This window comes from Ochotona curzoniae, unplaced genomic scaffold (genome assembly GCF_017591425.1).
Source record: "Ochotona curzoniae isolate NIBS_2020 unplaced genomic scaffold, NIBS_Ocur_1.0 contig_3037, whole genome shotgun sequence".
Lineage (NCBI taxonomy): Eukaryota > Metazoa > Chordata > Mammalia > Lagomorpha > Ochotonidae > Ochotona > Ochotona curzoniae.
In genome coordinates, this window is record NW_024465699.1 from 4,681,467 (window position 1) to 4,697,953 (window position 16,487).

Here is a 16,487-nt window from a genome sequence, read left to right on the forward strand (position 1 = left end):
CAGAGACACATCTTCCATCTGCTGTTTTTCTCCCCAAGTGACTACAATAGTCAGAATTGGGCCAGTTCAAAATCAAGAGCCTGGAAGTACACTCAGGCTTTTCATATGAGTAGCCAGGATCCATGCACTGAATCATCATCCAAATCAGGAAACTGGATTGGAAGCGGAGCAGCCATCCCAAACTGGCACTCCAGATTGTGCAAGTGGTGGCGTAACTTGCTGAGCCACAGTGCTCACCTGTGATAGTGTCTGTAGGGCTACTTTTTAGTGGTTGCTATTGGTACTACAATGTTTATTTACAAAGGTTCATAGTATTTTCTGTCATGTTGTCCCACTTTGAGTGAAGTAATTCAGACATCTACTTTCAGGAATCCTTATTGATTTTTTTTTTATGTATACCTAAGTGGTATTTCAGATAATTATAATTTTTTTAAAAGCATCAAGCAATTTTTTTGGCTGTTTATTTTGAAGTACTTCAAATATTATGGAAAAGCTTAGAGAAGAGTTTAGTCAACATACATGGATTTAATGTTTAATGACTATAACATTTTGCCATGCTCACTTCATATGAAAAGAATATTTAGATAACATTTTTTCTTTAAATATTCATTTATTTGTTTAAAAAGCAAACAGAGAGAGGAGACAGAAAGGTGTATTCCCTCAACTGGTTCACTTCTTAATTGCCTGCCAAATCCAGGGTTTTCCCAGCTGTATTAGCAGGGAGTTGGACTGAAAGTTGTGCAGCTGGTTATCAAACCAGCACCCATACGGGATGCCAGTGTTTGCAGGTGGTGGCTTAAACTGCTGTGCTACAACACTGGCCTCTGCTATACAGCTTTTCTTGAAAGCAGGGATAGGACCATCACATAATATGGGCTTACTGATAAGGATCATAAAGTGAGAAATGAGGTGGGTATTACTATGTAAACAGTAAAAATCAGTGAGAATAACATTATAGAGACTATATACCAAATAATACAGCATATGCAAACATTGTTTGCACTATTTATGTATTAACTTCCCCATATGATAGAAAGCATGTGGAATTTTTCTTTCTATCTAGTTTATTTTCTTTAGCATCCATGATCTTTAGTTCCATTCATTTTGTTGCAAATTTCAGGATTTCATTCTTTTTGGTGGCTGAATAGTATTCCATCATGTACATATACCACATTTTCTTTACTGGTCATTAGTTGATGGACATTTAAATTGATTTCATATCCTTGTTACTGTGAATTGGGCTGTACTAAACATGGAGGTGCAGGTATTTCTTTCATATGATTTTGTTTCCTTTGGATATATTCTATGAAATGGCAGGGTCATGTATTAATTCTGTTTTTATAATGTTGGGCAGTTTTCATATTGTTTTGTATAATGATTGCACTAATTTTTATAGCTCCCACAATGTACTAGAGATCCCTGACCCCTTTATTTTAAAATTGATTTATTTTTATTGGAAAGACAAATATAAAGAAAGATCTTCCATCTACTGGTTCATTCCTCAAAGTAGCTGCAATGACCAGGGCTGAGCCGACCTAAAATCAGTAGCCAGGTATCTCACATAGTTACAGGTTTCCAAGGATTTGGGCCATCCTCTACTGCTTTTCCAGGCCACAAGCAGGGAAGATGGGAAATAGGGCAGCCGGGGCACAAACTAGTGCCCATATGGGATTGTAGCACCTGCAAGATGAAGATTTAGTCACTTAGTCTGTCACGCTGGGCCTTGGAGTTGGTCCCTTTTTGTCTGTGTAACCTACATTTGTTAATACCAGGTAGCAGTATGTGTTTTGTTCAATATTAATCATTGGATTTTTTTTGTCATTGTTTGCTTGTGGCATTCATTGTAATTTTCCATTTACATTTCTTTTGTCACTGTGTTTGTATTTATTTGTATTACTTTTTTAAAGGAATTACTGAATTATGTCTTTGCTGTCACAGAGTGGAAATTAATGACTAGATTTTGGTGATGTTGCAGTGATTATGACAGAGGATTACGATAGGGGAATATAATAGGGGAACATAATGATGGTGAGATTAAAATGTGACACTTTGAATACTTTGTAACTCAAGTATTAGTCCTTTATCAAATTTGCTTCAAATAAATGTCATCATCTTTGTTTCCCTTTTTGTGGCATTATTTTATGCATAGTTGTATTTTATCAAATGTGTTCTGTTCATAGTTTAAATATAATAATTGAAAACCTAGGAAAATAATATGAATAGGTGAATGAGTTAATGCAATAATGATATGAAAGAACAAAATACCGTAATAGCCTGAAGGTAAAAATTGTCTTATCTTCATGTTTGCGTAAAGTAAGTTTTTTAAGTACTCTATCACATGTAAAATCTTCATTTTCAAGTTACTCATACGGAAACAAGTTCCAGTGTAATTGAGGAGGATGAAAATGTGTCAGGTGTGCAGCCTATCCGATGTGAGTTGTTCTTTCTTCCCTTTCAGAAACATGATCAAGGGCAAGTTCTGTTGGATATAGTCTTCAAGCATCTTGATTTGACTGAGCGAGACTATTTTGGTTTACAGTTGGCTGATGATTCCACAGATAACCCAGTAAGTTTAAGCTTTTGTCTTTATTTTCATCTTAGTTTTTTGTTTTGTTCATAACATAAAGCCATTTTGATATATTATTCACTGAGTAGGTTTTTTATTTGACTTTTACAATGAAAGGTAAATCTTTTCTCTTTGGTTTTTCTTCCTGATGTTTTGATCTGCTGGAGGTTTTTACCTAGTGCCAGTTTAATTAACTGTGTTTCTCAGACAACTGAAAAATACACACTTATGAAAAGCTTGACATAAAAGTATTTGAGACTTATTTTTCAAGTAGGAATATTCAAAAGAAACCCAACCAAGAGACTGAGGTTGAATTTTGGTACTGCACAATTCTTTAGCATTAAGCTTCATGATTTTTTTAATGTACTCTTGAGAAATTAGTTATGATTGGTTTGATCAGAAAGATCAAAGAAATAGAAGCTAATGTGTCATAACTAATGTAAATGTTTGCTATGACAGCCAAGTGTTATAAAACACACATGAACAAGAAAATTTATTGTGAATCTAGATGACGGGTACATTCGCAAATTCTGATTGAATCTTTAATAAATTTACAGATTACACAATGAGAGATTTTTAAGAAACTGCCTTTTGCTTATTTTGAGAGCATATTTAATGCTGCAGAAAATACTTTGTGCAGGTTAGAAAAATTGGGAGGCTGAAGAAATGGTTCTTTGTCAGTGTTTTATTAGTTAGCTATAGAAAAATCCAAATATCATTTATAGAAGGTAGTTTTCCTCTCTCACCCTCTAACTCAACTGTAGTTGACATGCTAGATTGCTGAGCATATAGGTAATGAGAAACAAATGTGCAATGTTAAATGCTCATACTAATTTTCATGGAATCCCATACTGACTTGGTATTTCAGTGTAGCTGTTGTAAATTATGAGGATACAGTGGATGTGATGCATACAAACAAACCAATGGCAGATAGTCTCAGTGAAAATACACGCTCTTATCCTAGGCTAAAACTAAACTTTTACTCATATTTTGATGCTTTTGCCAGATCTCTTGGTCTTCCATAAGGAACTAGAGTAATACTGTTATTTCCTAATTAATAAACCCCATCTGAAAATGAAAGTAAGTAAAAATATTTGTACTGCAGCCTTCCTTGGAAAGAGAAATGGTTAGCCAAGTGTATTGTCTGAAAGCTGTTACAATTCACTGTGTGACATGAGGGAAACGAGAAAGTTGTTTAGATTATCTTGTTAACCCTCATAAATCAGACTCTAACCATAGACATGACTTAGATTGGTAGAAATAACACTTCTACAAACTATGAAGATAATAGCCACCCACCACCGTAGTCATTATCGTGAGTGTGAAAGCAACTTAAGATTTATTTATTTTTATTTGAGAGGCAGATTTACAGAGAGAAAAGAAGAGAGAATGAGAGAACTCTTTCATCCACTGTTTCATTCTCCAAATAGCCACAATGGAGGGAACTGAGCTGAGCTGATCTAAACGCAGGAGACAGGTGATTCTTCCATGTCACCATGTGGGTTTAGGAACCCATCTTCTGCTGTTTTCCCAGCCAATGAACAGGGAGCCAGATTGGACATGAATCAGCTGGGACACAAACCAGCACCCTAAAGGCTCCTGGCACAACAGGTAGAGGCTCAACATACTACACCATTGTACCAGTCCCAGGAAACTGTCATTCTTGAGCAGGTATTCCAGAAGGACTAAGATTGAGGTCATATTTGCTACCAAAGATAAAAATCCTGTTGCAAATATTTATACACAAGAGAACATTTTTGGACACAATTGTACCAGAACTACATGGGTAACGAATGGTAGTTTTGAGCTAGATTACTCATTTGCTGTTCCCTAATTTTCTTGTTAATTTGTCTTTTCTATCTTGAGCATTCCTTCTCAAATTCAGTTTATTCCTAAGCCTGAGCATCCAAACCAATTCTTCAAAAGTTGAAGTTATAGAATTATAAAGTCCCAAGAGGCCATTTATAGATTATCTATTCTAACACCCTTGTTTTACCCAGTCCAAGGAGATCAAGGCCAAGCTACTGCCTGAAATTAGTAAAACTAGAACCTTAGTCTCCTGTTTTCCTATTCCAGTCGCTTCTATGGCACTGGAATTTCAAGTATTTGAAAATGTTCAGGGCCCGGCATGGTAGCCTAGCTGCTAAATCCTTACATTTCAAATGCCCAGGATCCCATAGCGGCTCCAGTTTGTGTCCTGGCTGCTCCACATCCTATCCAGCTCCCATCTTGTGGTCTGGGAGAGCGGAGGAGGATAGCCCAAAGCTTTGGGATCCTGCACCCATGTGGGCCACCCAGAGGAAGCTCTTGGCTGCTGGCTCTGGATCGGCTCAGCTTCAGCTGTTGCAGCCACTTGGGAAGTAAACCAGTGGACAGAAGATCTTTCTGTCTGTCCTTCTTTCTGTAAATCTTTCTTTTCAATAAAAATTGAAAATTCTGAAAAAAGTTCAGAAAAATACATGAGATGCAAATGTGTTCCAGGGAAAGGTCTTTAGGTTGCCAAATCTTGTAAATAGTATCCCATTTTTAGTTAATAAATGTGAAATTATATTAAAGCTTTAAGAAAAATCAGTGAACTGAAGGAAGGGGCTGTTATTACTCAGAAGAGTGGCAAAAGAGTGAGACTTATGGTTAGACTTAACAGGACTGCTATCTTAGACCTGGCATTCCAAATATTTCATGAATTAGTGTCTTTTTTTATTTGATTTTCAAAATACTCATGATGAAAGTGTCATTGAATTTCTTTAAAGGATGTGAAACTGAAGCTCCTAAAAGTCAGTTTGCTTAATGACACACTAATCAATTAAAAGCTGAAATGATTTATATTCAGATTTGACTCCAAAGCCTCTGTTCTCTTTATCGAAACTGTTGCTTTCCATGTGGATGTACAATTTACTCCCAAAATAAATGTATTAAAGAGAAGAGGGAACGTGTAACTTTGTCATCAGTGGTCAAAGGGAATTTGATTAGATTCTGTGAGAATTAATTCTCTTCTATCTTTAGTTCAGAAATCTTAAAGCTTGTTTAAATTATAAATGCTTATGTTTACATGTTATATATATTTTATATTTATTTAGTTTTAGAGCTTTAGCTCTAATTTGCTTTAGACTGTATTCCTTGAAATAAATGTAACGTAAAATCGGTAAAAAAAAATTAGCTTTTTCTTTTTTTCTCATGAGTTATAAATATACAATTGTAGCTAACTACTTTAGAAACTTTCTTTTTCAGTTCTAGTGCAATAGAAAGCATTACTGAAGAGTGTTGGCTTTCTGTAATTTCTTATGCTTTCATTTAAACTCACAACTTGCCTGTTTGTATATGTTTTATATAAATGGTAATTTTCAGTAAATGTGTAAGGAGAGTAATGAACAATGAACTTGTACATCACATGCACAAATTCTGTTGGTTCTAAGAGCAGTTTTGGTGTTGCTGCCCACAGTCCTTACATGGTGTGGTTCCTGTGTGTTTCCTTCTTTCTATCCTAAATTGGAGTAGCATGCTGTGTAGTAGGGTCGCTACTGTCAGGTACTATTAGCTTCATCTTTCTTGGCTTCTTTTTTCCTGAGAGTTTGTGGCTTTTTGCTTGGGATATTTTACTGGCTTACTCCTCTTTCCATTTCTTCTAACCTTTTGATTTTCATTTTGAGCCTATAGGAGAATCACCTGGAAGGCTTATTAGAGATTTGTGGGCCAAACACCTAGAGTTTTTGTTTCAGTCTGGTGTGATCTGACAAATCTGCCTTTGCAGCAAGTTTCCTGTAGTGCCAATTCTGTGAGTTCAAGCAAATAACATTTTAAAAAGCAGTGCTATAACCTTATAGACAGTTAAGATGGCTGAAGCACGACCATTTTGGAATAGTTTCATTCAACCTTTGAAAACTGTTGAACATGGAAATAAGCAAGAGTATTGAGCAACATGAAAAAATATAGAACTGTACAGGAAGATATAATGGAAGTTATAAATAAATAGAGACATTTCATGTTCATGATGAGAAAGACTCAGTTTTACAAAGAGCTCAATACTACTTCCAATTTCATTGTTAAATTCAGTACAATCCTAATTTGAATCTAAACTTTTTAACAGGCATAAATGAGTAGATTGAATGATATGACTCCCAAGTTTATCGTGCTAGAAATAACTATGGGTAAATGGCTAAATCTTATAGTGTGGATAAATGGCTAAACCAACAATAGATCTTTATCTGTGGGAAATTTTAATAATGTCACAATGATGACATTTACATCAGTTAAGTTGTCTGAACTTTTTATTGAAGCTGGAAAAATTATATTTAGATTCCTTTTTTATTTTCTAAATTTTTATTTTCTTCTTAATTTGTTTTCATAACTGAGAGGATTAGGCCCCTGTGTGCGGGATTTTAGAGTAGGGAGAGTCAAAGTATGGAGGAAGGTGGGTGGGACAAATGTTTCAATTTTTTTCCTATTATGCTGGCAATGGAGGAGGAGGAGGGGATCTTGCTGTGAGCTGTGAGGCTGAGTCATACCCTGGGATGGGGGAAGTCTTTGATGACACCCTAGAGACCCCAAGGAGGAGGGGAGTGTTCAAGGGTGCTAACTTGAGTGGGTTTGATAGTTCTGATAGTTTGATAATTGTTGGTTTTATTGCTTCAGGGTGAGAAGATCTTTACAAGATCTGTTGGTTGGTACAGTCAACTTTAGTGCATCCACAGGTTCAGGAATGTGCTGCAAAGCTTGGCCAGGAGAGTGGTCCAACTTGTGCTTTTCATCCTCTGACAAGGCAATTGACCTTCCTTGCTGCAATGAATTGGCCATGATATTCCCGATGTGTTTCTGGGCATGCTGTCCATCACACAGGCATCAGCAACTGAGCAGGCCCAGCCCCGATATAAGCACTGTAAGGTCGGACAACACATCCTGTGTTTTTTGTCCTGTGGGCAAGGTCTGAGTCCAGGATCCAGTTAGAGTCCTCCAAGAAACCTCATCTGGGGTGACCTCAGACTTAACTGTTGTGTGTGTGCCAGCCAGTTCAGGGCCAGGTTCAGTATGTCACATGAACCAGTTGAATATGTATGGATGCAGCTGCCTGGTCAATTCTGCCCCAGCACCATACCTCACATTAACTGATGGGTACTACAGCCTACCACAGACCTGGTCCTCAAATACACCAGCAAGTGCCATGACCTAGTTTGGGTGACTTCTGTAACTGCCATCAGGCCTTTCCTCAGCCCCAGTTTTTGTGCATGCCAAACTCTGCTGTGGCCTAGCCCATGGCACATCTCATCTGGCTCTCATGCACACACATGAGTGCTGCGGCTTAGCTCAGCCCACCTAACCTCCTAGAGACCCATGCTGATCGGTGCTGCTGCGTTGTCCAGGCTGGCTTGCTCTCAGTCCTGGTTCTCATGCTCACTAGTGGGAGGTACAGCCAAATGGGGCAGTGTTCAGCTGTTACCCTGCCAGGCATGTTCCCAGCCCAAAATCTTGCTTCTGCCAAGGGGTACTGTGGTGAAGCCTTACATGAAACACCCAGTCCTAGTACTTGTCAGCTGGTCCTGCAGCCTAACCCAGCTAATCCGCACTTCTGGCTCTCATGCATGCCAGAGGGTACAACAGCCTCACCCAACCTGGCCTGCCCTCAGTCCCAGTGGAAGCATTGACCCAGCAGGGAAATCCCAAAAGTCCCACTAACTAAGCTTACTCCCAGCCCTGGCCCTTGCACATGTCAGTGGATGCTGCTCCCCAATCCGAAACGGCCTGCTCCTGATCTCAGCATTCAACAACAGGTGCAACAGTCTGGCTCAGCCAACCCAGCCCTGTCCAGCTCTTACCAGCAGCAGCAGTCTAGCCTACTCCCAGCACCAGCCCTCATGAGAACTGGCCCAGCCTGCACACCATCCTGATTCTCACTCCTACCAGTGAGTGCTGTGGACTGGCTCAACAGACCTGCCCCCGACCCAACCTACACCTATGTTGGCAGGGGCTGTAGCCTAGCCTATTCTGCCCCAGCCTCGGCTCTTGCACTCAGCAACAGAAGCTGGTGCCTAGCAGGGGAGTTCCCTAAGTTTCCCTATTAGGCTTGCTTCCAGTAATGGATCTCAGGTGTGCCAGTGGGTTCTGCTGCCCAAACTTACATGGCCAGCCTCCAGTCCTGGCACACAACAGCAGGTACTACAGTCTAGCCTGACTGGCCCACACCTATTCTGGCTCTTGCCGATGGGTGCTACAGCCTAGCCCAGCCTGGCCAACTCCCAAACCTGGCTCTCATGTGACCCACAGGTGCTGAAGCCTAACTTGGTGTGTCCCATACCCTTTCTGGTTCTTGCAAAAACCAGTAGGTGCTGAAGCCTAATCCAGTTTGACCCACCCCCATACCCAGCCCACACATGTGCCATTGGGTTCTACAACCTTACCCAGCCTGGTCTGCCTGCAACTCCAGCTCTCACACTCACCAGTGGAAGCTGCATCCCAGCAGGGGAATCCCCTGAGTTCTGCTACTAGGCTTATTCCCAGCCCTGGGTCTTTTCCTATGCTGGCAGGTGCTTCAACTTAGCCTGGTATGGCCCACCTTTGGTCTGAGCTGGGTGTTGCAGCTTAGTCCAGCCGAGCTTGGCTCACACTTTGTCATGGCTGTCACACATACCAGGCGAGTGCTACAGTGCTGCAGCCTGGCCCAGCCCAGGCTGTCCTCAGATGCAGCTCACACAAACCCAGCCTAGCCTGGCTGGCCTACCCCCAGCCCTGGTTCTTGTGCTTTTCTGCAGGAGCAACAGCCTAGTAGGGAAGTTCCCCAAGTTCTCCTACGAGGCCTGCTCCCAGTCCCAGATTTCAAGTGGGCCTGTTCACCATGGTCTGCCCTCAGTTTTGGCCTTTATATGTGCCAGTGGGTACTCCAGTCTGTTTTCAATAAGAAAATAATTTGTTAGTATAAATATTCTTCAGTGTTACAAGAAATAGGTCAGTTATTTTCAGCTAGGACATCATTAGTGAAGAGAAAGGATTTCATTTGGTAATTTAATTTTTCATAGGAAAGTATTATTTGGATGTTATGGTGTATTAAAAAGTTGAAAGATTCTTAAAAGCAGCAGGATGAAAGCTACTTGCCACTACAAGTTCTCTTCAGATAGCTAATTTCTTAGTTGAAACTTTAAAGATCAGAGGCAGTGGGATAATTTTAAAATACTGAAAGGAAAATTGCCAATTGAGAACTCTGTATCCATCTTCAAAAAATGAGGGAGAGGAGCAAATGTTTGGTACCATAGTTACAACACTGCTTGGGATGCCCACATCTCATACCAAGTGCCTAGGTCTAAGTCTCAGCATCACTTCTGATTTCAGCTGGCATCCAGGATGCTCTCTGGGAGACAGGAGGTGATAGCTTTCGTGCTGTGCTCCTGCCACTTATGTGGGAGACTCACATAAGTTGAGTTTCATGCTCTTGCCTTTGGCCTGGTTCAACCCCAGGTGTTGTGGGCAATAGAGGAATGAACCCATGGATAGGCCGTGTCTGTGTGGCTCTCTATCTCTGTCTTTCTACCTTTCAAGGGGGAAAAATGACAAGAAATCTATTTTTAAAAATTAAGAGATTATTTCTGTTTGAAAGGCACAGTTACAGGGAGAGAAGGAGAGACAGAGACCCACCCTCCATCTGCTGGTCCATTCCCCAGATGGCTGAAGTGGCCAAACCTAGACCAAAGATTGGGCCCTCCTTCACTACGTTCCCAGGTCATTAGGGAACTGGATTGGAAGGTGTTCTGCAGGCACTCGAACTGGAACCTTTATGGGATGCTGGCACAGAGATGGAAGCTCTACTTACAGTGCCACACGTCAGCTACAGTAAATTTATTTTCTTAACAAGAGAAGAATTAAATATTCTGGATAAATAAAACCTAAGAAGTTCATTACCACTATACCTGCTCTAAAACAAGTGCTCAAAAGTATTCACTTTGAAGTGAGGAGACAGTAAATCAAATCAAAACCATTCAAAAATAAAACATTCTTCTGTAAAGGTAATTACATGAATATTTATAAAAACAGCAAGGTTTGTTTTTTTTTTTTTTTAAAGATTTACTCATTTTTGTTTGAAAGGTAGATTTATGGAGAGCAGTAGAAACAGAGAGAGGTCTTCTATCTGCTGGTTCACTCCCCCAGGCCATACAGAGCTGAATAAGAAGTGGAGCAGCCAGGATATGAACTGGTGCCCAAATGGGATACTGGCATTCGCAGGTGGAGGATTAGCTTCTTGAGCCATGATGCCGCCTCCAAAAGCAGAAGTATTCTAATTTTGGTCTCCAGCTTCACTTTATTTTCTAAAGGACTTACAAGAACTGAAACGATTTATGAAATCCATGTTAAAATACACAATATGTAGTGTTGTAATTTTTGGCGTCTGTAACAGAGTGAAGGTAAGCTTTAAAGGAGTGAAGTTTTTTTGTTTGCCCTTAAGATTAATATCAGTTTATTATCTTGTCATATCTTTAGAATACCGTGCATGTGTTCCCCATGGAGCAAATAGTAAGTATCTGTAGAATGTACACAAAGGAAATGAGCAGGGAATGTAAAAGTATACAACAAGAGTGAGAAATTAAAACGTCAATGGAACAATGAAGCACAGACAAGGCAGTAATGTAGGAAATGGGGAGGTATGACACTCAGAAAAAAATGACAAAATCGCATAGTGTGTGCTTCTCCATCAGTCACTTGAGTGCAAATGACATAGGTTGATAAAAAGAGTAAAAAGCAGTAGGATCCAACCACATACCCACCACATAATTGAGATCTCAGGACACACAAAGGGTAACAAGCCTTTCTCCAGCTTCGGTAAGCTCCACACAGCAGCCACCTCCTTTCTGAGTAACTAGAGGAGAGACTGTTCTTGCTGTCCAGTTTCTTGCTTCTGGTTTCCCGACTCTGAGTTTTTTCTTTCATTTTTATTTGTTTGTGGGTGTCTTTTTTTTTTTTTTGTCATTTTTATGTTTCAAAGGCAACCTTACTGAACTATGACCTAAGAATCTTACTGGGAATTAAGTATTAAGCAAAATAGATACCAACATTTGAGGGGAGTCATCACTGTGAAAGAGATGCCTCCAAGTGAGGAAGGTGCTTTCTTCCCTCCCTCCCTCCCTCCCTTCATAGCTTTTATCCCTTCCTCTCTCTTTCCTCTCTCCCTCCCTCTCTACCACTCTCCTTTTCTTCTTCCATCCTGCCTTTCTTCTTCACTGTAAAGACAGATCAGAGTTACAGAGAGAAGGAGATGTAGATCTTCCATCGCTGATTCACTCCTCAAATGGCTGCAACAGCTTGGAACTGAGCCGATTAGGAGCCAAGAGCTTTTTCCAGGTCTCCCACATAGGTACAGATTCCCAAGACTTTAGACCATCCTCCTTTCCTAGTCCATAAGCAAGGAGCTGGATTGGAAGTGGAGGTGGTTGCAAGGTGAGGATTTAGCTATCCAGCCATCATGCCAGGCCCAAGCAAAGCAGTTTCTTTGCTGGAGGAAATAAAACAGTCTGTAAATGTAAAAGTGCTAGAGCCAGTTTTGGTGTTAATAAGTATATGAAGTAATTTTTTACAAGTGCATTTCGTAAAACAATACTTAAAACATAATAAGTGCTACACAGATATTAAAGTAAACAAAAAAGGATTGTAATTTAAATTGGCATGAATACAGAAGAATATTGCAGGAAAACATGAAGGTTTTTGAAATTGAAAATAGAATTGTCACCAAAAAAATCATGCAGTGGAATACTTAATTCTTTCATGTTAACAGATGCAGGAAATAATAATACAGAATGTAAAATATTTAATAACCATGCCACTGTTAGACAGCAGTATGTAATCTACATTTTTGTTTCAAATAAGCACAATGCTTCAAGAAATTGAGCGTCATTATTATGTTTTGGGAGATAAATAGAAAAAACTAACTTGGTGTCATGCAGAAGTTTTGTGGAGTAAACATGTTTTTCCAAAGGAGAAAAATGGAAATTGGTTTTGAGAAAAGTGGAAATGGAGCTTTGAGAAAAGTGGAAATGTCTAAAAGAATACACTCCTGTGTGAATTGGTGGAGCTGATGAAGTACTATCCTTTTTTAGTTAATAGCTACTAATATTAATTACACTAGATACTAAAATCTTATTGTGTTTAGTACCTATATATTCAGCACGCTAGACAGTGAAGACTTCACTTGGATACAACACAGAGTGGTTTGTACAGTTATTGGCATAACAGATTAGTCTGATAAAATGTAGTGATGTGATCTCATTGCCCATTTATATGTGAAATTGGGGAGTTTATTAAATGTATTTTCAAGATGTACCTAGATAAAAATAAAAACCCAAGATTGAAAATATATGCCATACATAAAAATTTGTGCTAAGTGGTTATTGCAGCGTTGTTCATGAAATGGAAATGACCCAAATGTCCACCAGGTGGTGAACAGGTAAACCAAATGGTGCATCTTTGTGGTGGAAGGTTAAAAGAAATGATATATTTCTGCACTCACTAGGAAGACCATGTTTTTAAAGAGCTAATGTAGATAAGGATGTGAGCCAAAGATGGGGCTGTAAGATGACACAGTCACTTTGGAAATAAATTAGGTAGTTCTTAAAAATATTAAATAAAGTAGAGTTACATACAATCCAGTAACACTACCTCTAGGCATATACCCAAGAGAATAGGAAACATGTGCATGCAAGAACTTGCAGAGATATTGACAGCAGAGTTATTCCTAATCAAAGACACGTGTAACCAAAAGGTTGGTAGTTGGCCAGGAACTGTCATGTGGGGCACATTGAGAATGATTGCTAATGAGCATTGAATTTCTTTTAGAAGTGATAGAAATAATCTAAAATTAGTAATGTTTATACAACATGGTGAATCTATTAAAGTACACACTGATATGTAGACAGCATATTTTATGATGTGTGTGATATATCTTAATAAAATGCTATATATATACACATATATAGTGTGTGAGCAGATGCATTTTATATTTTCATAAATATTGCTGTTTTTCTCCATTGAAGTGGTAATTTGTATTCTCACAAGCTATGCATAAGAGTGCCTGTTTTCTCACATTTTTGCTATTGTGCAATGTTGTCAAAATTTTGTAGTTTTTCCTATTATTACTGTTGGAAAGTAGTAAGGTAATAGGGATTCTTTTTTTATGTCTAATGATCAGTGTTGAATGTTTTTTCATAAACAATGCCATTCATATCTCTTTGGCTGCACTCCTATTCTTATCCACTGCCTCTTTTTCTTTTTAAAATTTCATTTATTTATCTAAAAGATGGGGAGAGAGAGAGGTTGATCTTCCATCTGCCTATTCACAGTTGGAAGTTGAAACTAGCACTCATGGCATGCTGGCAGTGCAGGAAGCAGCCTAACCACTGTTGCTGGCCCCCCCATTGCTTGTTTTTTGTATTAGTGTTGGCTTACTGATATTTAAAACTTCTTTTTTCTCAGTTTGCATTTATCTCAGCCTGATGGATTTTACTGTAAATGCTGTTTTTGCTGTCCAGTTGTTTACTGTAGCATGTTCCACTTCATGATTTAAACCAAAAACCTAACTCATTATCATAATTGATAAAGGACTATCAGAGTTGCCTAATGCTTATTGTATTCTAAAGTGTGTCCGTTTAAAGCATGTTTATGTGTGTGAATGTATGATTTCTGACTCAAGTATTAGTTTTATGTTGTTAGAGTGAGCTCTCATATGCTGGTTCATTCTTCCAGTTCCTAACAGGTGCCTGCTTGGATCATAGCCAGTAGTGAGGAATGCAGTGAGGACTCCCACTTGAGATCTCACTCCCAGGATCTGCATTAGCAAGAAGCTGGAATCAGTAGCAGAGCCAGATACCAAACCCAGGCATTAAGACAAAGGAGAACTGAATGAAAGGGGCACAAGTTTGCATAGAGTAATTATTTCTTGCATTTGTAACTTAGACAGCAGTTAAGCTAAATGTGTGGTGTTTTCTTAAAAATCTGAAGGAAAAAAGATTGACCAGTGCTAGAAAAATAATGAACAACAAATCTGTTTCCTCATTATGGAATGGGCCAATCCTTGTTCACCACACAGATACATGGAGAAATGTCACACAGAATCGTGACATTCCAGCCAAACGCCACAAAGTCTGTCCTGTAGAATAAACTTCGTAGAAACTATTTCTTTTCTATTTCTTTTGGAAAGCAATCTGTCCAAAATGGAGCACATCTCAGACGCGGGTGCGTCAGTTGTATTTAAAATATTCTGTGCAAAAAAATACTTATATTTATATTAATTATATTTACATTAATATATATTGTATATATTATATATATATTATAGACCACCAGGAATGAACAAAATTTACACTAGGATCAATCAGCTTGCAAATGCAAAGAGTGCTTTACACCTAACGGCACATTATAAATAGCAGTAGGATCGCCAAAGCTGGAACACTCGAGATGTCCCACAACCTTCCCATGTGGAAGAAGAGAGAGAACTTGTAGTGGGGGAGGGGAGGTGGTGGAGACTGGGTTTTCTATCTGTTTGAAAGTTTAATGTTTTCTGTGAGCGCCTCAGCAAGGATTCTGTCCTCTGGCTATTTTCAGAGCGGGTTGTCTGATGCTGTCAGGTTGTCTGTTGCTGTCGGTTGCCTTATTTACAGTCGTGGTCATTTTGTTACCCAAGGAATTTAACTCCTGGATTATAACTTTGTGACCGGATAAACTTTCCTGCTTTATCACTTCTGTTTAAAAGAGAGATTGGAAGGAAAAGGAGAGTTTGAAAAGCATATAGCTGGAACCAACCTTGGCAGGAATTTACTTTTTAAACAAGGAAATACTGTCTTCATGTTGTGTATTCAAAAGGCAAAATAAGATTTCCCCGTTTTTTATAAACAAAGGTTGTAAACAGAGCTTCTGTAGTTTGCTGGGTCAAACACTGTTTCCAACCTAAGAATCTTATCTCATTGCCACTATAACTATTTTTAGTTATATTTATTAAGTAATGCAGTTTGTAGTTTTTTAATTTTGTAACATTTTGTGATTTTTTTTGTACTACACTGTATATTTATACGATAGAGCAATTATCAGCCAATGGAATTAATAAAATGGCATAATTTTACTTTAAAAAATATGAAGGAAAAAATCATTGGATCAATACTTACGTGATTGAGTAGATACATAACTAGGTAGATAGGATCAACAAAGTTATTAAATTATACTGAAAACTAACTAGTTATTGGCAAAGAAAATATGCTCCCACCTCCAGTTTTGCTTTTTTTTTTTTTAAAAAAAAAAAAAGATTTAGTTGACCCTTCAATATGTGTGAATGTGTTTGTGTGTGTGTGTGTGTGTGTCAAGGATTTGTTTCTTTGGGAAAGATAAAGAGAGATCTTCTATCTGCTGGATCATCCCCCAAATGGCCACAGTAACCAGGGCTCAGCCAGGCAGAAGCCAGGAGCCCAGAATTCCATCCAGCTCTCCCACATGGATGATAGGCTCCCAAGCACTTGAGCCATCTTCTGCTGCTTTCCAAGACACATTAGCAGGGAGCTTGATTAAAAGTGGAGAGCTGAAACTTGAACCAGCAGTCTGATGTGTGCATGACAGATAGTGGGTTGACTGGCTGTGCCACAATGCTGGTTTTGCATCCACTTGACCTCTAAAACAGAATGTTGCGTACACCAGTGACAGTCACAACAAAGTTTTATTACAGTGAGAGGCAATGCAACTGGCCAACCTGCTAGCTGGGAACACCACTTAGCAGATATGGCCCTGAACAGCACATTCACAGAGTTTTTATAGGGGCAATCCACAATGTCCTGCAAAGTGAGGGAGGAAATGGCACACATTCCCTGCCTATCTCGGATTCATGAACTTGAGGCCCATCTGTGCCAAACTGAGTAGCTCACAGCTTCTTAAGCAAGCAAGCAAAGCAGAAGCTGAAACACAAAAAGTATTG

The 16,487-nt window shown here is 39.0% G+C and overlaps 1 protein-coding gene across 1 annotated transcript in view; it reads left to right on the forward strand.

The window, feature by feature from the left end:
• Positions 1–16,487, forward strand: part of PTPN4 (protein tyrosine phosphatase non-receptor type 4) — a 170,873-nt gene that overhangs the window by 49,208 nt on the left and 105,178 nt on the right. The window contains exon 3 of the mRNA XM_040979127.1: positions 2,459–2,566. Within this exon, the coding sequence (XP_040835061.1) occupies positions 2,459–2,566 (108 nt within the window). The remainder of the gene's footprint in view (positions 1–2,458; positions 2,567–16,487) is intronic.